Source organism: Haplochromis burtoni, unplaced genomic scaffold (assembly GCF_018398535.1).
Source record: "Haplochromis burtoni strain Fernald_Lab_line unplaced genomic scaffold, NCSU_Asbu1 Contig_99, whole genome shotgun sequence".
Lineage (NCBI taxonomy): Eukaryota > Metazoa > Chordata > Actinopteri > Cichliformes > Cichlidae > Haplochromis > Haplochromis burtoni.
The window spans coordinates 1,028,810-1,050,818 of NW_024582460.1; the positions used below are offsets into that span (position 1 = coordinate 1,028,810).

The window sequence follows — 22,009 nt, forward strand, 5'->3', positions numbered from 1 at the left end:
GTTTTTCACTTCAACTGTCTGTGGTCGATGTAGCTTTAGTGCTGAAAACTGCAAGACAAAAAAGCCTTGAAGGAGTGGTCCCCAATTTAAAATCGGGTGCATTTATTTTATTTAAAGGTACAATAGCAGACTTTTTGATCTCGTGAGAAAGCAGCAAGATAACACTGTTGTATAAGAATATTTACAATGGAAGTGAAAAAGTAGAAAAAGACTCAAAGCAGCCTGAGAGCAGTCAGTGAGAGTTCAGTCTGAACAATCAGAAACTTCTTCCATTAATCCTCTCCTGCATTTGCCCCCTCATCATCAAAAGCAGACTTTTACCAGCGCCCCCTCGCTTTAATCATTCATGTTAAACTGACACCTAGTCATAAATTGATAAGCGGCTCTACCTTTTTCCGTTTCCTTAGCAGATTTTTTCCCCCTTGCTTTGAATTTGCATACGTGATTGGCCTCTCTTGTACTAATACTTTTCTCATATGTTAATGTAGCCAAGCGAGAGCTCTAATTTAATACATCAGCGATAATGACCCTGTCTGGCCTGAAGATTAGTATGTTTAGTGTTCAAGTGAGAGTGTTTCAGTTCACACATCCTTTCAGCCCTGCACGCATCTCTTTGCATATTCACAGCAGCTCACTGGGATGCAGCTTTGTCTGCTTCTCTCATCTCTCACTGAGCACTACTGATTTTTCAATCAAAATTCCAAAAAAGGTTGACTTGCTAGTCTCTCATGTTTTATTCACAGTAGAACAAAGAAAACATATCAAATGTTTAAACTGAGAACATGAAGATGTCTTCAAAACGTGGGACTAGAAGCAGCAAAGAGCTGGAAAAGCAGTATTACATTAAAGAGCTGAAAGAACATTTTGTAAATAGTTACGTTAATTGGCAACAGGTCAGTAATGTGACTGGGTATAAAAAGAGCAGAGGTTCATCTGCATCTACAAATTATTCCAGATATTTCAGAATAATGGTCCTCAACATAATATTGTGAAGATTTTGGTGTCATTATCTAGAGTACAAAATTCCATTAAAAGATTCTGAGAATCTGGAGAAATGGCTGTGTGCAAGGGACAAGGCTGAAAATCAGTATTGGATGCCTCTGATGTTTAAGCTTTCAGGAAACAGTGAACAAAAACAGAGCTCATTCTGTCATATATCATTACACGGGCTCAGTAACACTTCTAGAAATCACTGTCTGTGAATGCAGTTCACCGTGCCATCCACAGATTTGCGCGATGGGTTAAAGATCTATCATGCAAAGAAGAAGCCGACCGTAAAGGATACTGTGGGCTGACACATGTCAGGGTGTGAAATATACAAGAGCGTGTCTTTCCAACAGAGCCTGGAATGTTAGTGTCAGTGCAATGGGCAACAAGCAGATTTCTTCATATTTGGACAGGCCTTTACTCTTGTTGGAAAGCAGTTAAAATGTTTTAATTTTTGGTAAATTTTTTCTTCCATGTTAACATTGGGGGCTTCGGTCAAATTCTCACAGTGAAGAGGAGAAAAGGCTCTGAGTTTGTGTGTCGCTGTGTGTCTGTGTTTCTGTGTGTGCTGTCTCTGACAGAAGTGGGTTACCCTCAGCTAAGAACAAAGCAGGGAGTTTGCCACTTTGATTGGTGATGCCAAAGCCAAGCTGGGATGATTACAAGCTCACAGGGAGCTCCCTGGGAGGCCACCGAAAACTGATTTGGCCAATTACCAGTACCACATAATAAAAACTGTACTCAATAATCACATCATAATTCAGCATTACTACTTATTAAGATAGAAGATGTGCGTGGAAAAATGGACATTACCACAGAGACAAAAGCTTTAATCAAGATTTAAGGAGCTGAGGTGCTATTAAGCGTCAGAGGCAATTACACCTTGATTAAACACCAGATAGGTGAGTGACTGATTGAATATGAGTGATTAAACATGGTGCTGTAGATACAGACTATGTAGGGACATTTGTTTTACAGAGGAAGTAGGAGTGAGGAAGTGAAGTTCAATGCTCGAATAAACATTTCTCAAAGCTGAGGTGTGAGTGCACTTGAAAGCTACTTTTTTCCCACTGGTGTAAAGGTTACCAGCACATAGCAAATACCTCTGCTGTTCCCAAATGCTGCTATTACCTGATTCCTGCTAAGACTATAACAAGTACAATCTTCCTGAGCCAAATCATGTGCTTTTCTTAAAAGGTATTGACAAAATGCGCTGCTTTTAAAAAGTGATGTTGCAGTTCAGAAAACAGCAGGTCCTATTACAGCAAAGCGAGGTAAAAGCTTTTCAATGTATTAAGTGCATTCAGTAACAAAAGCACATGAGAAGCCAAGTAATTAACTTTATCTATAATGTATGTTTGATTAACCTATTACTCACCAACCAAAGTACACTCATGACATCACCCACTGGCTTTGACATTTTAAAGCCTCAAAGTGTTAAATGGGAATCAGTGGCGATTGATTGATTGGCTTGTGGCCGGGGTGTCCAACTCCAGGCCTCAAGGACCAGTGTCCTGCAGGCTGGTCCTTGAGGCCCAGCATCACCCCAGTGATGCTTTCTAGTGAGCAAAATTTGTAGATGATAAACCAAACAGTCCCTATAAACACATTGTTTTTAATGTGATAGTCAATTATTTAGTACTTATTTTAGCTCTAAAAGCATCATTTGCTTGAAGGTGAAATGAAGAAACTTTATTTTACACTGTGCCCACTGACAGCTGGGACAGGCTCCAGCTCCCCTCCGACCCTGAATTGGCAAAACGGTTAAGAAAGTGGGTGTACATCTGGACCATGCTATCAGGAACACCCACACTCTGCCATTAATTCTTAACATCATTATTCCACCTGCACACAGCATGGCTGTTTCCAGCTCTGCCAGCATGCAGCTTTGGAAAAATCCACAAGTTGAGTTAAGACAAATGTGAATACAAATCATTTTTGAGAACAGCCTAATCTAACTTGACGGCCACTGAACTGTCTGTGGACTCTCTCGCCACTCTCTTAAGGCGTCCTTTGTTCAAACACACAGATTGACCTACAGTCAGACTGTAAGATTGTAGATTGCAGAAGATTGCATGAGCGTTACGTTGGATTCAGCTTAGCATCCAAAGCGAGTACACGAGTGGGAGTGAGCTCTTTGGTTTTGTTGACTCCTTTGTTTGGTGCTCAGTAAATGTCTGTTTTTACTCCTGTTTCTTTCGTCACTCTCTTTCCTGCTTATTCTTCAGGGTGCAGGACTGATTGGATATCAAAAAAGCTATTTTAATTAGGTGGTATACATGAGGATGGGAGGGATTACACGTCGGATTACACATTAAAAATAGCCCCTTCCCACTTTGCACGCGTCCCTGTCTCTGTGTCTAATCTGGCTGTTGTCTGAATAATGCTGTTAATCCACAGCAGCTCCCGAAGAAACAAACAAAATCCTCATTTCAGCGTTAATGAACGATAATTATTACAGATGGAGTCCTTCAGGCGTGTTTGTAATTAAAAGACAACTCACACACACAAACGCAAGCGCACAAGGAGTAAACAAGTCAATATTGTGCACACTCCTCCAGAACTGAACAAACAGGCTGTGGGAGTTTTCTGACTTAAAGTAACTGGAGTGATTAACATTTATACCTTCTTCTTTTTTTTTTCCAGAATATGATTATTCTTAACCTCTGTCTGAAGACATCTCAGTTTTCAGTGCAGAGGAATTTGAAACATGGTGCCGCGTCTCTTCAGGGGAGTGCAGGAGGTAAAAGGGACAAGTGTTTGGTCCACTCATCCACACAGTCAGCAGCTGGAGCTGCAGCAGAGTCTCAAACAGCTCACAGAGGCAATTTACGGCACTTATGCTCTCTCCTTTCTGAGTCATACCTCCATCAAGGGTTTGCACATGCACAGTTTCAGATCAAGTCTGAATCAAAATGCAAACGGTCTTGAATAATTATCCACAAGCTGCTTTAAAGACAAGATGTTCTGCATAAAAGGACAGAGTACAGAGCCATAACAGCAACAGTCTGAGGTCTGAGGTATAAAAAGCAGCTGTGCAGTTAAAAACTGCTACAAAAGTTTGTGAAGTCTCTCTCCAAAATTAGGTTTAAAAAGATTTTTCCCAGCAAGTTAAATTTCTACCATGCATGCATACAGTTTTTACCACATTATGGCTTAACGGCTGAATCCAAACACGTTTTCTTGTACAACACGATCACTCTAAAAATGTCACTGCCATAACAAGGACAGCAGACTTCCATCTTCCATCACATGGTTAAAGGTGATGTCTTCTTCTGCTGTGCACATGCACAACAGCATGATTAGCCGATATTGGCCTTCTTTAGCTGTTGATTGACGGGGGCAGGACATATTTTTAATTAGATTGCTTGAATATAAACTGTGGTTGGGCACACACTTTCCCAGAATGGCAACTACACCTCAGTAAGTGCAGTAGAGCTGTTTGTTGGTAATACGGAGTCTAAACACAGTATCTGTGAAGGTTCTCTGTCATCCAGGTCATCGTAGTCTAAGGAGCTTAGAAAGAAAAGCGTCTGGATTTCTTTAAGTTGCTTGAAACTCGTGAAACTTGAAACTCTTTCAAGCAGCTTAAAGAAGTCAAGACGCTTTTCTTTCTAAGCTCCTTAGAATAAACACAGTATATTGATAATGCCTCAGTTAAGCAAAATGTAATGAGCTGTAATAGAATCTAGCTTGATCATTACCAAAAGAGCAGCTAGTGTTCATTGTCATTTTCAAAGCTCTGACACTATGTGTATAGACTCAATCAATTCTCTCCGTGTCTGTGTTTCAGTCACTGTTTTGTGTGAGATTTATTTGATCCTCTGTCAACCTCTCAGTTTCACAGTTCCACAGACGGGTATAAATTCAAACAATGAAATCACTCACTGCAGCTTAGGTTCCACATTAATTCAACACACTGTAAGACTTCAGTGTGTCTAAGTTTACATTTAAACACTTTTGTTCAGGATTCTTTGAGTGTCTCTGTCGCTCTTTCATTGTTCTTATAACCACTGTATGCTTCCTGCGTTGGGCGTTGCCATTATCTCCAATCATTTTCAGCGTCAGGCACTGAAAGTCTCTGCACCAGCATCTATTAATACTACAAAGCATGCAACTTGCAAATGCTGACAGTGCGTTATTCTAGTTATTATGCAGGAGCTTAACATGTTTCACTGAGCGCGCTGGAACATAAACACGTTGTGGCTCACACGAGCTTCATTCTAACTGTGGAATTCGGCCTGTGCTTTTTAATCTGTGGTTCACTTTTCAGACTGCACACTGAAACCACAGCAAGTGGTAAAAGTTTGAAACTGGGACATTGCGTCATTGTTGTGGTTTTAACATCTAAGTTGCACTACTTGTCTAATTCTAAGGCTTCAGTAGGCTAGATTTGTAGGATAGAAATACACCTGTGTGACCTTATATGAGATCACACAGGGGCTGAGGCACAGAAGCCCATCCGTGAGAGGCCAAATGAAATTCTCGGTTAAGAGGCTGGAAGTAAATCTCAACACAGGGAATGACAAATCAAACAGAACAGCTCGTAAGCTGCTGTGAATGAGCGTCCTGTCAGGAGGAAGTTGGACTCACTGAAATCTGCCAGTTTGCTGGTAATGAAGGAAGTGCCTTTTATTTGTTATTGAAACCATCCATCCATTTTTTGTTCATTTATTCAGTTCAGGGTTGCGGTGGGGCTGGAGCCCATCCATGTCCATGTCACAGGGCGCTGTGCCAGTGTACACCCTCAACATCTGTTTCAGAGCCAACACGTAGACCATTCATGCTTACCTTCCTATAGTCAGTTGCACCAGTTAATCTAACCCCATGCATGTCTGTGGACTGTGGGGAGCACCCAGGGAGACGGCGCTAACCACCACACCGCTGCGTCTCCCCATGATTGAAACCACCTAAGCAAAAGAATTTGCTTTTTAATGTGGGCTTCACGGAGGTTGCTTTGAATTTAGATTTTTGCTGGGAATCTGTGTAGAGCCTACGACATAACCAATGCAAGAGGCCGACATCATTGCCCGCATTCATGCTCGTGCTGCTGTGTTACTGTATGTGTTGATTACCTTGTAGTCATCTTCCATGTTTTCTATGCGGTGTAAACTGATAGCAAGAGCTTCCCACTGTTGCCAAGTACTTGTTGGAGATCATCTGACTGTTGGGGTTTGCTCTGTATTATTGTAGTGTCTTTACCTTACAATATAAACTGCCTTGAGGTGACTGTTGTGATTTGGCACAATATAAGTTGAATTGAATTGGATTTGTGAGTCCATCTATTGATCATTTTTTTCTCATATTGAGATGACGTTAGTCAGTCTCTCACTGATGAATTCAAAAACTGAGAAGAGAAAGTTGGAAATGCACAAGCAGAATCACCAGGACTGAATAGGCCGGTCACTATAGCTGTAGGCCCTTCTTTGATTTCTTGGGAGATGCACGTCAGATTTTGGTGTAGGGTTTCAGAAGGGTTTGATTTTATGACGTAGAGATACAGAGACTGTGTGTCTGTGCGCTGTTTACATGTTGCTCTGACATTAGTTTAGTTGGTGTTTATTTTTCAAATCTTATTTTCTTCTAACTTTGAAAAGAATCCATCATGCAGACTGGATTTCTACCTGTGTGAGCCTTTGTTTTACCAGGGGAGCACGTCTCACAGCTGTATTAAGTTAAGTTGCTTTTGAATTCTTAAATATTTTCTTTTCAAAGTAGGATAAATGTTGTTGCTTTTTTGGTATAGAACTCAAATGGATCCAGTGTTGTTGAAACGTTACTTTCAAGCACAGGAATACTTGGAATGTAAGAGTTTGCGCACATCTTTGAGAATTTCCCTCAGTTCTTTTATGAATTCAGGTTCTCAGAATCTCTTGTCTCTTTGTGCAATCCCAGACTGGCTCCATGATGTTGAGATCAGAGCTCTGTGGGGATCATAGCATCTGTAGCAGGACTCCTTGTTCTTCACTTTTTATAACTGTGGCTGTATGTTTGGGCTCATTGTCCCACGGTACAAGGAATTTGGGACGATCAGAGTCCCTCTTGATGGTAGTGCATGATGACTACAAGTCTAAAAAATGCCTGGCATGGTATTGTACATTAAGACGCTGAATACACAAGGTTACGTTAGGTGTCACACTCCCAGAGGAAGCACAATGTGTAGTATTAAACTTAAGATAATAGATAATCATCTTATTTTTGGACTGTGATGTAAGTATGTTGGACTGTGGGACATGATTCATATTTAATGAAAGCAGACACTTGTTTTGGAAGGTGATCAGAGATCCCATTTGTTTAGAGATAAGAGTCATTCCACCACTTTATTTTCCATTTAAAATGAAAATGGTATCACAAGGCCCCACAAAGAAACATGGGATGGATTTAACCAATGTATTGTAGTTAATCGTCCAGGCCTAGTGTTTGAAATATAACCACACTGCCATGTTGGGTTTTTTAAAAAATCTTTTTTTAGAAACTGGTTACCTTTCAAATAAGGTCACCTACATTTTCATATCATCACTTCAGTCATCATTGCTGCTGATCCCAACCCTAACCCTAACTCTAACTAGTGATGTTCCCGGCAACTGTTCCTGGCAGTTTAATACACAGTGACAAAAATTGTCTATTGTTTTTCTTCATTAATGAATCATAATTTAAATGCTGCTGTTTGGTATGTTGCATTATGCATTATAAACATTGCACATTATATGTGCAAAAAGGAAGAAGAAGGAAGAAGAAGAGTCTCTCCAGAGTGTCCTGGATCTACCCTGGGGTCTCTTCCTGGTAGGACATGCCCGATCGGAACACCTTACCCAGTAGGCAACCACTTGAACTGGTTCCTTTCAATGTGGAGGTATAAGGGCTCTACCCTAAGCCCCCCACCAACACTGTCTTTTCTGTCCGTTGTATCCACAATCACATTCTTTTGCCTTTAAAACAACTAACAGTAATAATAACAATAATGAAAACATAGCTTTAAAGATTTATGGCCTTTCTCATAAACAATGCTCCTTCTGGTGGCAGATGCTCCATAACATTTAAGACACAGCAATTTACAGACACTGGGCATCAATCAAATGTTAAACGACTACCACGTCTGGTACAGACTAGTGCCAGTAGCTTTGACTGGGTGGATCAAACAGGTTAATTGTTTGTTTGGTGTGATGGATTGCTTTTTGAACATGGAGATGGATGGGAACGTCTATATATTTAATAAAAGCAGCTGCATATTTTGGAAGATGCGTGAAAGGTCACACATGTCCTCATTGTCCATTTAATATAAACTGCTGGCAGGAAATGCATTCATCCAGCACTACACTTAGAAATGCATTGCCAGTAATGTCCATGAAGACTAAATATCTTTTTGTTTTAAAACCTTTAAGTCTTTTGTGTTTCACTGATGGTATATTTAGCCAGGACGAGCTGACCTCCAGTCCCAGTGGAAATGCTGGCATTTTAACATAGCACAATGGAAAGCCTTTGAATTTGCATTCATTTTAGTGAGCCATAAAAGCAACAGCGGTTCAGAGCTGGCTCGGGGACTGTCCAGCAGTGAAATGCCCATAAATAGTGATGATTAACTGCATCTGTGTGTAAATGAGCCAGCCAGTGACACTCTGGCTCATTTTCAAACAGCGGGTTTCACCTTTTCACCATGCAGAGAGGAAACCTGCAAAAACATTTAACGTTGAGACTTACACATACATTTTTCAGAGTACAATGAAGGCTGTATCACAAACACCTCTCTTCCTGGTGCCCTTCACAGGCTACTGTGGGGTTACTACATTACAAGGTCTTTCCGTTGACTCTCCATTGCAAGGTAATGTAGAAGTGTGTGGCCTCATTGTCTGGTGGGATCAACAAGGATGTTTTTTGGCCAATGGAACAGGAGACTATTGATCCAGAGATCACTCGATTACCTTGACAAACAGTCAGAAGATAAGAATAATGTTCGCAGGCAGGCCAAACATTCCAGAAAGATTCATAAATTAGCCTCCAGTTTCATCACAGCTTTAATTAAGCAAATCTGTGCCAGTATACCATTTGTTAGCAATGTCAAGAACCTGTTTGTCATTTGTGGAAAAATGCTTAGTTGAATTATTTAAAGAAGTGTGTTTGTGGAACACAAAAGCATAAATTGCAGTCATGCCAATACACAGAAACTTAGAATGATGCACACATAATAAGCACTTATTTGGTGGCAGGAAGTGCAGAGTTATGGTTAGTGATGCTAATGACTTGCTCGCTGATGTACTGTATTAGCTAACTCTTAAAGAGCATTATTTTCTGCAATATTGTTTTTGTTAAGTATCACATAAACCACTAACTGATTGCCTGTTGAACCAATTAAAGGTTTGAGATATATAACATCAGAAAATACTGAAATATTCTAATTTTCTAAGCCTGAGGTCGCATCGTCACTTTGCTTATATTTACTGCTGCAAATGCTAAAGATATTTGAAAATCAGTGCAGTTAATATTGTGCAAATGTTTGGGCTGTTTCAGAAAACGGGCTGAACATTGCCACTTTCTTAAAAACACACAACTGCTGTGGCACCAGATATTTACAGACGAGGACTGTTGTTGTTTATTGGTTTGATTTTACCCACCAGGTGGCGCCAAAATAGTAAGATTATCTGTAAGGTTTCGATCGTACTTCCAAATTTGACATTTCTTTTCTTTGCACTTCTCTTCTCTGCCTTCTGCGCGCTCTAAAGTACCAAAACGTATCCTTTTCTGTTCTTCACTTAGCTCTTTCTCTCTCCTTGAAGTCGATGCCTTCTGTATCCAGTTGATTCATAATATCAGATCACATTTCCTCTGGCCTTTTGTCTAATGGGCTTTTTGCAGATCTCCTGATTGGGATGGCAAGTGAAATATTTGTGTGTGCACAAGAGAAGTCAAGGTTACCCTTTGATACGCCATCTGATTCCAAATAGCTATATTTTCTCCACATTTATCTGATGAAGACAATGTACCTTTCAGATATGCGTACACAGCTGCAGCTGTGCTCTTTAGCTGTTGCCTTCCTCAAAGTGTCCCCTTGTAGCAGTACTGTATGACTAAGCAGAAACAGCTTGACTAGTACAATGATTGATATCTGATACTTTGTGTCTTACTGAATGCTTTCCGAGAACTATTTCTCTCCAAGAGGTAAGATCGTCTGTCTTAAGTGGACTGAACCTGAGCTGCCTTTTTGTTTTGTTTAAGTTTTTTTGCTTTTTCTCATCCTGTATTTTTCTGCTTGATCGTTCCCGCCTATGTTTGTGCGTGTGTTGCTGCAGTGGTGTTATTTTGTTGTTGTATTGTTTTATGTATTATTCTGTGATATCAGTGGATCTACTACGCTTTGCCAGCTAGATCCCTCCCATGTAAATGCATTGTCATGAAAAACCTTTGAATCGTCGTGTTACAATGCAAAGCTGCAGAGCGCGTCATAAGAACGTGACATGTTTGAAGAAACACTCTACAAAAGATGAATTTGGTTAGAAAAGTTTGCCCAGTAGTTTGAAAGGGGAAAAAAATAAAATAACTTTTTAAAACACCAATCAGAAGTGTTCGTTTCAGTGGAATATTTCTTTGTTTTCTCTCAAGATCCAAGTTAGTGCATCCCAGAGTAAAAAATCCCACCAGTATTGCCTAAGACTTGAAAGGCCTGCAGCTTTGCAGCATGCTCTTTTAAAAGCAGACATGCTCTTTTTTTGAAGTCCTACTGTGTATTCACCTACCCCTCTCTCTCTCCCTTTCTGCTCTTTCCCTCTCCATTTTTCTTTTGTGAACAGTTGATCAAAGTATGTTTGAGAACTCCATTGCGCAGCAGCAGAGTCCCCAGACCTCGAGGCCAGGGCCGTCCTCGACCCGGCGCGCCGCGGCGATGACTAATTCCAACCCGGGGTCCAGCTGCGTGGACTCGCCCTCCTCTGGAGGACAGCAGAGGCTGAAAAATGCCATTAACCTGGGCAAGGCAGTCGGGGCAAAGGTTAGTGCGACACAAGCAGAAACGGGACATTGAGCTCAGCAGGTCCTGTATTCTTTTACCCTTTGAAATAAGCTCATATAGTGTGACTTATTGAAAGGGACGCAGGTTTAAGCTCTTTTTATTCTTTCAGCTGAGCCGATAAACATTTGTATCAAAACTACCTGCAAAGGTTAAACCTTTCTCTCCTTCTCGTCTCGCCTTCTTTCAGGTCAATGACTTGCTAAGAAGAAAAGAGCCCAGCAACCTCGGAGACATTGGGGTCACGGAGGTCAACAAGAATGTTGGTGCAGTTTGGAGCTGCATGGAGCAACTCAGTGAGACTGCTGCCAGCAGGTATGCACCCTCATATCCACACACACATTCATACTTCATCTTAATACTGAGCAAACCGCTCCCCCCAAATAATTAACAGGCTTCTACGTCAAAAGATTTTAGGATGAATATGTGAAACTCGGAGGCCTTTCCACACGTCTAATTAATTAATAAACCCACTGAAAGACTGTATCTTAATTTATTCAAAAATATTCCATTACCTATACTGAGCAGAGGACGTATCTATCACTGCAGAATTGGGCTGTGGGTCAGAAAAGGTGAATAATTTACGATTTTTCCTGTGAAATGTGGCTTTAAATTAATGATGATACATCAGAGGTGCCTGGGAGATGCCTGGAATTGAATAAGCCAGTTTTTCACTTTGAAGTTTTCAGTTTCAGGGGGTTTATTTTATTTTTTGTTTTTTTGAATATGCCGATTTGACATGTTTATGTACTCTCATAAACGTACTTTGGAGGATTTTTCGTCTGTTCTCCTGAAGATTGGCCGAGTAAAAGTCATTTTTCAGCCGCTCAGGTTCCATTTATCTCCATTCGCTGCACCCAGAACAGATTTAGCTTCATTTAGCAGCGATCTAAAGATTGTTCTGGACCACCAGCTGGTTCGGCAGACTTATAGCTGACTCACTTCTCATTTTTGAAACGTGAATGCATGCGATGAGGTGCGCAGGACCTTCCCCTGTTCCCCAGACAACGCAAGTCCTGCAAAGCCTCTGACCTCCTTAACAAGGTTTATGTTTTTTTCTTGGGTTTTTGATGTTAATGATGCTGTTTTTGTGACAAAAAAGTGCATTTTCTGAGGACAGACAGCACAGCAGTGCTTATTGAACTGTCTCCACCTGTCAGCTGCAGTGAAAGGTCACACAACAGTAATAATTTGTGATCGCCTTGGCCTCTAGCTACAGGATTACGTGCTGACGTCGTCTGGAACAGCTTAAGAATTTAGAGTGTTTTTTGCAAACACGCTCACTGAACTCAGTGAGGAGCTCCGAACACGAGCGAATGTAGGTTTAAGCTCTTGTAGCTTCTCTACAGCCGCCTTCCTCCTCCGTCACTCAGCTTGTTCTTATTAGTAGGCAAGAGCAGCTTTGAAGTCTGAGTCATCCTGCCAGGTTTCATTCTTCTATCAGCTGAAGCGGCATGCAAACTTTGGATGGCTTTTGTTCGACAAAGTTTCATTCAGTTAAAATATGAAACAATTGGTGGTTCTTTGATGCAACAAACGGCCCCTGACAGGATTCTATTATTTTGCACAGCGGGGCCATCAGCCAATTAGCTGTCAATTTTTCTTGACATGTTTAGTCATAGTCCCGCCCACAGTTTTAATGTGTACCGACTGCAAAATCTGAAGTTCATTTTGCTGCGTTTTTTCTTTGCCTGAATAGTTTGTGCCTATTGTAAATGCAGCATTACATATGGGTTATGTATGGATTGCTTCCTTAGTTATTACAAACCCTAGCTTCAGTGTTTGTTCCTGTATGTAGGCTCTGTGACAGGTCATCTACTTTTATCTGCATCCAAATGCAGTTCTAGGATGTTTTACACAACGTAACGTTGTTATGAAGGAGGAAACCATCTATCAGAGCCTAAATTGTTTTTGTAAAGCAACAGACAGTGCCCGAGAGAGGTGAAGAACAGTGCAGGCAGGGTGGAGTGGGTGGAGACAAATGTCAGGGGCAATTTGTGACAGATGGATAGTGGTGAGAGTGAAAGGGAAGGTTTACATGATGGTAGTAGACCTGCTACACTATGATTTATGGTTTATAGAGGGTGCCACTGAAAGAGAGACTGAATCTGGAGGTGGCAGAGTTGAAGATTTCTGTTGGGAGAGAACAGGAAAGATCGAGCGGTATGAAGACAAAGTCAGAGAGGCAAGACTTAGATTGTTTGGACAAAGGATGTTGAAGATGAAGCTGCCAGGAAGGAGGAAAAGAGGAAGAGCGCAGGGAAGATTCATGGATGTAGTGAAGGAAGGCATGCAGAGGGATAGATGCTGGGGATAGGCTGAGAAGCAGGCTGATGATCTGCCATGACGACCACCAAGGGGAGTCATGAGGCTGTAAACATGCTGTTTAAGCTTGAACAGCTCTGGTCAATTCAAGCAGCTAAACTTCATCAGCAGAAAATATGTTTAGGAATCGATTTCTTCTTTGTGGCAGCATATGGCAGAAGTTTCAACTGTAGTCACCACTTAAACGTTCTCTGTCTGTCTTTCGTTGCCTCCCTTAATCTCCATTTTCCCTTTTCTCCCCCTACCTTTATTCCTCTCTTCTATTCCAGCCACATCACCTCCTTTGACTCCTTCCCTCGGCTGGACCCTCCACCCCCATCGGGGAAGAAGCGCCTCCCTCGAGCACTGAAGACGACCCAGGACATGATGATCTCCTCTGACCCCGTGGTCTCCTCCCCCGACCCTGTGGATTCTTCCGCCTTCCCTTCCTCCCCTGAGAAGACATCCCCCATCACTCAGGAGGCGATAAGGAATGAGGAGGAGCAGCAACAGGGAAAGGAGGAGGAAAAGAGGCCATCGGGCCCAGCAGAGAGGAAACCCGGAGCTGATTCTGAGACAGCTGAGATCAATGACAACGTGGATACAGTGATAGGTGGAGAAGAGGATGGCGTAGAAGTGGGAAGCTCTGATGAAGGCATGGATGAACACGGGCTCCAGCTCCAGCTCTCTGTACCAGACCTCATCAATAAAGATCCCCCTCTGGAGTCCAAAGCCAAACAATGCGATATCTGGCAGAAGGCGCCGGGGCCAGACTCGCGGCTGGCTTCCACTCCCTGCTCGGGCAAAACTCCCTGCCGCATCAGCCTGGGCGAGGATGTCCTGCTGGGGAATGGCGCCCCCTGTAGCAAAGCCACTGGAGGGAGCACTGAAGACATGGAGCACCATCCAGACCTGCTGTCGTTTGAGTAACACACAGAGCTGCGGCCAAATAACCAGTTCAGTAGATTTCAAAAAGAATTTGAAGTTTTTCTCTTAGTGTCCATCCCAGAAATGTGTGTGGAGGTAATTCAAACAGACTGCAGCGAGTACTGCAAATCAAAAATTCACTGCCACTTTTCAATTTTTCAACTCGATCTTCTCTGGGCTTTACTTTAGGAAAAGAGAACACGTACTTCCAGAACCGAGGGCTCTTTATCTTTTTTTAATCTGATTTCCGGATGTGGGATTAGCTGAAAGGTCACGGTAATTACGCCTTGCTTTCTAACACGGCTGATCTGAGGTCAGCTGGGCGCTTCAAGAATCTTGTTAATGAATGAAAACAAAAACTGACCAGCATGAGACAATGAATGAGCAGCAACAGAGGAAATAAGCGGGACTCTTTTTTGTGCAGTTTTTTAATGCTTCTGATTTATTCACTGTGTATTTCTTATGTATATCAGGTGTCTAACATATCATGCCTTCCTCAGTAATGTAATGATGATGTAACAATGAATGTTTTAAGTGAGATGAAATATCCTTTAAATGGGCTAAAATGTTACAGACAGTTATTGGCAAGTGTAACCACAAACATTAAATTTTATATTATTTTATCAGTATTAAGATAAAACACTATTGTATTTAGCACCACGATATTTTCGCTCTATTTAAAGGGACATTTCATTGCATTTTTGGTATAAATCATACAAACGCTGCTGCAGCTATAATGTACATTTAGACTCATTTAACATAAAACTCAAGTGTTAGGAGTTAGGCGCAGGCTCGGGAAAAGAAGACGGAAGTGAGGGGTGGAGAGGCGGAAAGGATGTGAATGTGTAAGATGGAAAAGGTTAGCGAGGAATCTCCTTTCAGTTCAGTCGATATGAAATGTCACGCAGCACTTTCTACTGCAGGAGGGCGAAGCCTTTTGACCCTCAGCTTCACCCTAAAGAAATGATTCCTGTTCCTTCTTGAGCCAACCTGGAAGAGAACTTTCTCCAAAATGGATTTTTGGAACACACTTAAACTTTTGTTTCAGTTATATTTATATAGCGCAAAATCACAACAACAGTCACCTCGATGCGCTTTTTCTTGTAAGGTGAAGAACCTACAATTACAGAGAGAAATCCCAACAATCAGACGACATCTGATGAGAAAGCACTTGAGTGAGAAGGAAAAACTCCCTTTTAACAGGAAGTAACCTCCGGCAGAACCAAGCTCGGGGAGGGGGGGGGAATCCAAACCTACATGGCCCTGTGTAAAAAAGCGTTCGCCCCCTAAACCTAATAACTGGTTGGGCCACCCTTAGCAACAACAACTGCAATTAAGCGTTTGCAATAACTGGCAATGAGTCTTTTACAGCTCTGTGGAGGAATTTTGAACCACTCATCTTTGCAGAATTGTTGTGACTCAGCAACTGTTTGTACCATAAAAATTTGATTGCCTGGAAGGCGAAGGAGCTGTGTGTTTGGATCCAGGCTCATAATTTGACCATAACTGAAACACCAACATGATAAAGATTTCCAAAATCATCTTCCCGCTGTGGCTGAACTGAAAGCGAATTCCAGTGATCTCCACAAAATCCTGATGGAGAGTCGAAAGAGAGACGGGTGGAGGGACGGGCAGCTTTTGGAGGGAGGGCTGCTGGAAAGTTGTTTCTGAGCTGAGGAGGAGCAGGATAATTAGCTGTCAGCAGAAAGAGATGAAAGAGGTGCGTTTTTATTTGAGCAGATCATTAAGTGACAGACCAAAGACAGAAGCGATTGGCTCAGTCAGACATGCTGTTTTTTGTCACATTATTTTAGTGAGAAAGCAGGAGCGAAGATTTCTGCAGAAGAGAATCTCTCTCATTTACTTTCACTTCATCGGCTCTGGAAAAAAGAACCCAAAGCCTGTGTATTAATACCTTTGTCGTAGCAGTTCGCATTTGAAACTTTCTGACTCAGAAAGGTTTTTTTTTATCACTGTAAGAGTAGCACAATCAAGTTGCCATGGTTATTGTAGCACAAGCAAAGCTGTATTTTTATAACACTACTGTGTGAGCATCTGTTCTGCAGATCTGTGCGAGTGGATTAAAGTGGACTTTTGAACTGTGGAAAGTGAACACAAAGATCCCAATGCCCAGACACTGAAAAGAACCCATTTTCTGCGAGTGGCCTCAGTGAGTGACCTGCTGTCCTTGTAGGGATACACTAAAAATATCAAAGAGCTCCCAGAGGACAGCGAGACAGAGGCACAGCCAGCGTTGGTCATGGTCAGGTCGTGCCCGGCAGAATGAGAGGAATGTTGGAGCTAAAGAGAAATAGATAAAGGAAGCTTTGTCTCAGTCTGTCTCTCTCTGACTTGGTCTTACTGCCATCTACCACCACAATAAAGCAGCTGATGTCTCCCATTAAAGAGTTATTTCACTCAAGTCACAAAACATAATTGTCCCATTAGCTTTAACAAGCAACCTGCAAGACACTGTGGAGATTTTCTGCTGTTTTCAGCACCCAGAGCATTGCTCATGAAGTGAGAGTGGCAGATGACAGGTGGAAATGAAAAGTAGCTTTTTTTTAAAAAAAAAAAAGAAAAGAAAAAGAAAAAAGAAAATGTGTAAACTGACCCTTTTAGGTAGATGCAAGAGTGAAAAAGTATCATTTACTATTACAAAAAAACATAACTACTGACAAACACTGGTGTACAGCATGAGCAGGGAAAATATAGCCACCATTATTAAAATGGGTTTCTTAAACCAAAGCAGTTTGTTATAGGGGATAGCTAAGGCTGATGATGTCAGATATCCCTAATATGGTCATTTAAGTCCCACCCACTTACTGTACAAACTTACTGTTTGTGAGAGGCAACCAGTCAGAAGGAATGTGGCATAAAGTGAGGGGAGGGCTTGTGTTTGGCCTGATGAGCTGCACCAGCATGAGGTAAATGAGGATTTTCTTGAACAGCAAATATTACAAAACCTCTGAAGTAGAGTCCAAGAATATAAATCTGTTGTATGAAACGTGAGCAGAAGCCCTGCCCACTTTAAATGGCTCAGAAAAACTGAAATCTGTCAAGTAACGACCAAAACTGATTTTTTTTTTTTTCATGTTTATGTAGAGCTCATCGGTCCCTAAATGAAACAAAAACCACCCTAAAATAAAAATTGTAACTTGTAGCCTGACGGTTGATGATAAGCCAAGTGTCTCTCAGCACGGAGATGAACCACTTATCAGAGAGGCTTTGATGTGATCTAACAAACACGCAGGAACGGATTGATAACAGCCACTCAGATTGAGTCAGAAGGTAAAAGCAATGCAACGCGATCATTAGTTCAGAGAATGCAACGAGCAGCTTTACGAGGACTCAAACACTAAAAAGCTGAATTCTTTTATTTGCTGATGAAGGAGGAGCAGTGTACTTTTTATGGAAATGTTGTAAGGCTATTTTTGAAAATTCTGTGAAAATGCTAATCACTTTGTTGCTCTAACAAATGAAGGAAAGAGATTTATTTTGATATACAGTCAGATGCAATCTGCGTTATTTAGCTGCTGCAGAATCTGATACATGGAGAGGAAGAAAATGACCACCCTTTGTCTGTGACGTCGTGTCTTGCTTTTGTCTTTTCAACGCTGGTCGACATGATTTCAGCAGACATGATGAATGAAGGAAGCTGAGTGCTGCACGTGGAGGCTTTTTCAAAACAAGCCCGAAGAAGACTGGGACCTTTTAGCAATTCTGCTTTAACTGTTGCAAATTATGTGACTGTGTCTCTTTTTTTATAATGAAAAATCAAAATGATTCAATAATTTTTTGCCTTTTATCCTCCTAATGTAGTTTTTTTTTTTTTAAGTGGGGAAATAATTCCTCCAATGGCTGTAATCTTCTGAGAAAACAAATCTGAAAATAGACTTAATCATGAACCACTTTTTGTCTTCTGTGTCTTTTTCAAAGCTTAACAAGACCTTTTCTTCATCATTTGTTCTGGGAATAGTCTGTGTTTTGTCTTTCCTTCGGCTCACGCCTGCCACTCAGTGACTGCTTGCACAGAGCTCTCATCCTTATCAGTTCCATCAGTCAGCGTCGATGGGCCCCCGCGTGTCCTCACTCTGTTTGATGGATCATACGCTCTGAGAGGCGCGGCGGTGGCGGGGATTCTAGAGCGGAAACCGCTCTGATGTTTAATTCATCCGTGTTTGTCCTAATTCGTGAAACTCCTGGTCACTGGCCACCCCTGGTGTAAACAACCGGTCGGCTCAGACGTGTGTGCAGGTCTTGTTGCTGTTTAATAATTCAGACGTGATGCACTTATTGATTTTCTACAAAAGAACCCAGACCTTCATGCATAATGAATCATCTAGGGCGCGAGATAGCTGGGTGCAGTTTCTCGACCCAACAAGTTTCTCTCTGCTGTGTCCTGCTGAGCTTCTCAGCTAGTTTTGTATAAGGAAGCGCCCCCAGCAGTATGAACGAAGGTCATGCTGCGGTTGTTCTCGAAAGATAAATTTTTATGTAGTTACTCAAACTGAGATTGAGCTGAGATACTCTGCATAGCTTGAGCTTATATTTCACATATTGCAACTTGGTAGCAGTGTTGGTGAGTAACGAAATACATGTACCGCCGTTATGTATTTAAAATACAAAATATGACAGACATCTTAACACAGGCAGCTGTAGCTAATTTGGTTTTTTTGGTGCAGCATGCTAAACAACCTTGCTAGCATTAGTTACTAACTGTGTTGTCCAGTTATGATCACTTCTGGCTCTAGTATCAGCATAGCTGCATCCAAAAAGATAATGTTATGCCTCCAAAACAACACAAAGTCTAAAACCAGTCTGTGATATCCCAGTGGCTATGGCAATCTTTTATATACTGTCTATAGTGCAGTCCACCTCATAGACACCTATGTTGTGAGTTTGCCGCATTGTGCTCCAAAGCACAGGCTGGGTCTGACTGACCCTTCATGAGTACATCCACAGTATGTTCTTTCCATCACAGCCTTATTTGTATGAGCCGGTCTACAAGGCACGGAGAGATTTGAAAAGAAAATTAGGACAGACAGAACAAAGCTGCTGCTTCTACAAATGAGCTCTTCCATGAATGCCTTTCAGAGCGTTGTGAAAGTGAATAGATGTTCACATTGATTATCAAAAATAAATCCCATAGTGAGCGTGAAGCCATAATATGATATGTAATACAGGCTGTTCTATTATCTGATGAAACGAGCAGTGTCTTCGCAGATGCTTCTTGCTGCTAGGCCATCAGAAAAGTTTGCTCACTGACTCCAGCCCTGTGATGAAGAGGTATGTGTCAAACTGATGAAAGGGTGCACAGCTGTGCCACAATAACAGCCAAATTCTTTCTAAAAGTAGGCTAAGAGACATTTTTGTAAGGAGGAGTAGTCGGTGTAAATCGTCCTGCCTTCTGACTATGAAGATTACTAATATCTACCCTCTGTTCAAGAAGCTGGAATCCCCCAGGCTACAAAGTAAAGCTATCCTGGAAAAGGTCAACTCATTATTAACATTGCATTGAATGTCTATTGTATATTCTTAGCAACTATTAACTGTAGTTTTAAACAGGAGCTTTTCTAGGATTTTTCAAATAAGGTGGCACATGGGGGTCCAGAGCCAGTGATGGGGTGGCAGGGTGTCTTTGTATTGAGTTAACCTGCGCATGTCACGGTCCTGGGTCAGCGACCCAGTGTTTTGAGTTTTGTATCATTATTGAATTTTGATTTTGTCATAGTTTATCTTTTCTAGTCTTTTGGTTTCTGTTTCTGTGTTCTATGGTCTGCTGTATTCCCTAGTCAAGTCTGCGTCTGTTATGTTTCCTGTTTTACTTTGAAAGTCTGTGTCCCATGTCAATGTATTGAGTCTCGCTTCCCCTTGGTCTTGTCATGTCAGATTACTCCCAGCCGTGCTCTCCTTGTGTGTCTCATTTCCCTCGTTATCCCTCAGTGTATTTAAGTCCCGTGTTTCTTTTTGTCAGCGTCACGTCCTCTGTGTTACATCCCTCATGTCATGTCAGGTTAATGGGTTTCAGGATTGTTGTGCAGTTCATGTTCCTGTAAGTGATTCATGTGTTTCATCATGCACTCTGCACAAGGGCCTGCTCATAGTCATTGCCAGTCTTCCTACTTTGTCATAGTTAAGTCACAGTTTTCTTAGTTTAGTTTTCCCAGTGTAGGTTCTAGTTTAGTTTCGCCACTGCCCGTGCTGCTTTATGTTGCCCCCTGTATCAGCCATAATAAAGGCTCGCCTTTTGTTAAAGTTAGTTCTGTCTCCTCGCCTGTGTCCACACCTGGATCCAACACACACACCTCCGCACGGCCTGCCTCCACCAATCATGGCAGCGCAAAGGAAAGTAGTTAGGAAATGATAAGTACTGAACCTGTGAGGCTACAGCAGGAGTTCATTCTTTTTGTTTTACAGTGGAAAAAAAGGATGTAGCAAGCATTATGTCACCCGCTGATTTGTAAAGTCCTTTCACAAAGCCTTGATTTGAATATTTTTATGCCATCACAGTCTTGGTGTTTTGAAATCAGCTGTGAGCAGGTGCTCAGAGTAAACAATCACTTCTGTAACTACCAGTCCATTTAGCTCATTCCCTGGTTTTCCATTATATCGACACTCAGACTGTATGATCTAAAAAAGTAAAGTACCCTTGCCCCTCTCTAAGTCAGGTAGCAGTAACTGAGTCAGTTAATTATGTAATAGTATATGATGTGACCGGTGTTTTAGTGCTACTTGGCTTTAAAGGCACAGTCAGTAATTTTTTAAAGATGACTTAATAGAAAACCAGAATGTTTTACTTGTAAATATACATTGATTAATGCATAACAAATTGATGTTTTCTCATAAACTTAGAATTAATCCATTAAAAGTAAATGGGAGCAGGTATCAGTTTGTGGAAGCCGCCACATTGCCCCAGCATTTTAAATACAGTAACTAAGATGGACTGAGATGGATGTTCTGCCTAAATGTGGATATGTGTGTGGTTAGAGAATGGCCACACACGTAGTATGACTTATATGTTACTTTTAATTTAAAGTTCACAAACTCTTTCAAACAATTTTTGATCATTTAACATTTGTAGCTGTATGACGCGTCTTTCTCATTCTGTCTTTATCCCCCATCACCACTCCTCTCATTCCACCCTCATGTTCACCTAAAGGCTTATCTCTTGAACTGAAGTCACGGTTCTAAAACATTTATCTATTTTCACAATTGCTAACATAATGTCAGCTTATGTTAGACTTAAAAAACAGACAGTTTCAGTAACGCTGGCTAACAGTTTGTGTATTTGTCCTTTAGGAGCCACCATAGTTAGAGTCATGGACTTGAATTGGTTGACTGCAATTTGCAATCTCCTGACATCTAGTGGTGAGATTTTGCACACTGTACCTTTAAAAACATTGTACCAGTTTAGTATTTCAACCAAAGCTTGGCCCCTGAGAACACCCTGATGAATATTAACTCTGGTGTTGATCTGGTGTTGAGCCATTGATCTCTGACTTTCTTTATGCCTACAAACGCACCAGGTCCTCACAGTGTGGCTTGGATCGTTTGTGGTTAGTGAACAAACTTGTCTGGGATCTCATCACGCTGAACACGTACAAAAGTTTTCTCATCCTCTGTGTGTTTCTCATATGTGGGCAGCACTCTCGACCCTCAAGAGAAAACATGTTTTCCAACCCATTAGTCACTGCCAACTGGCAGGATAGAGTTCTTATCACGTTTATTGATCAGCATGGGAAAAGATTGAAGTTTTTTATTTGTTTGTGTGTGTGTGTGTGTGTGTGTGTG

At 41.5% G+C, this 22,009-nt stretch overlaps 1 protein-coding gene across 1 annotated transcript; it reads left to right on the top strand.

The window, feature by feature from the left end:
• On the top strand, positions 1 to 21,679 carry LOC121814894 (uncharacterized protein C1orf226 homolog). Its single transcript, XM_042223014.1, has 4 exons — positions 1 to 10,140; positions 10,770 to 10,966; positions 11,175 to 11,299; positions 13,579 to 21,679. Exons 1-4 carry the CDS (start codon positions 10,110 to 10,112, stop codon positions 14,216 to 14,218), a joined length of 993 nt encoding a protein of 330 aa, XP_042078948.1. The 5' UTR covers positions 1 to 10,109; the 3' UTR covers positions 14,219 to 21,679.
• The last annotated feature ends 330 nt before the right edge of the window (positions 21,680 to 22,009 follow it).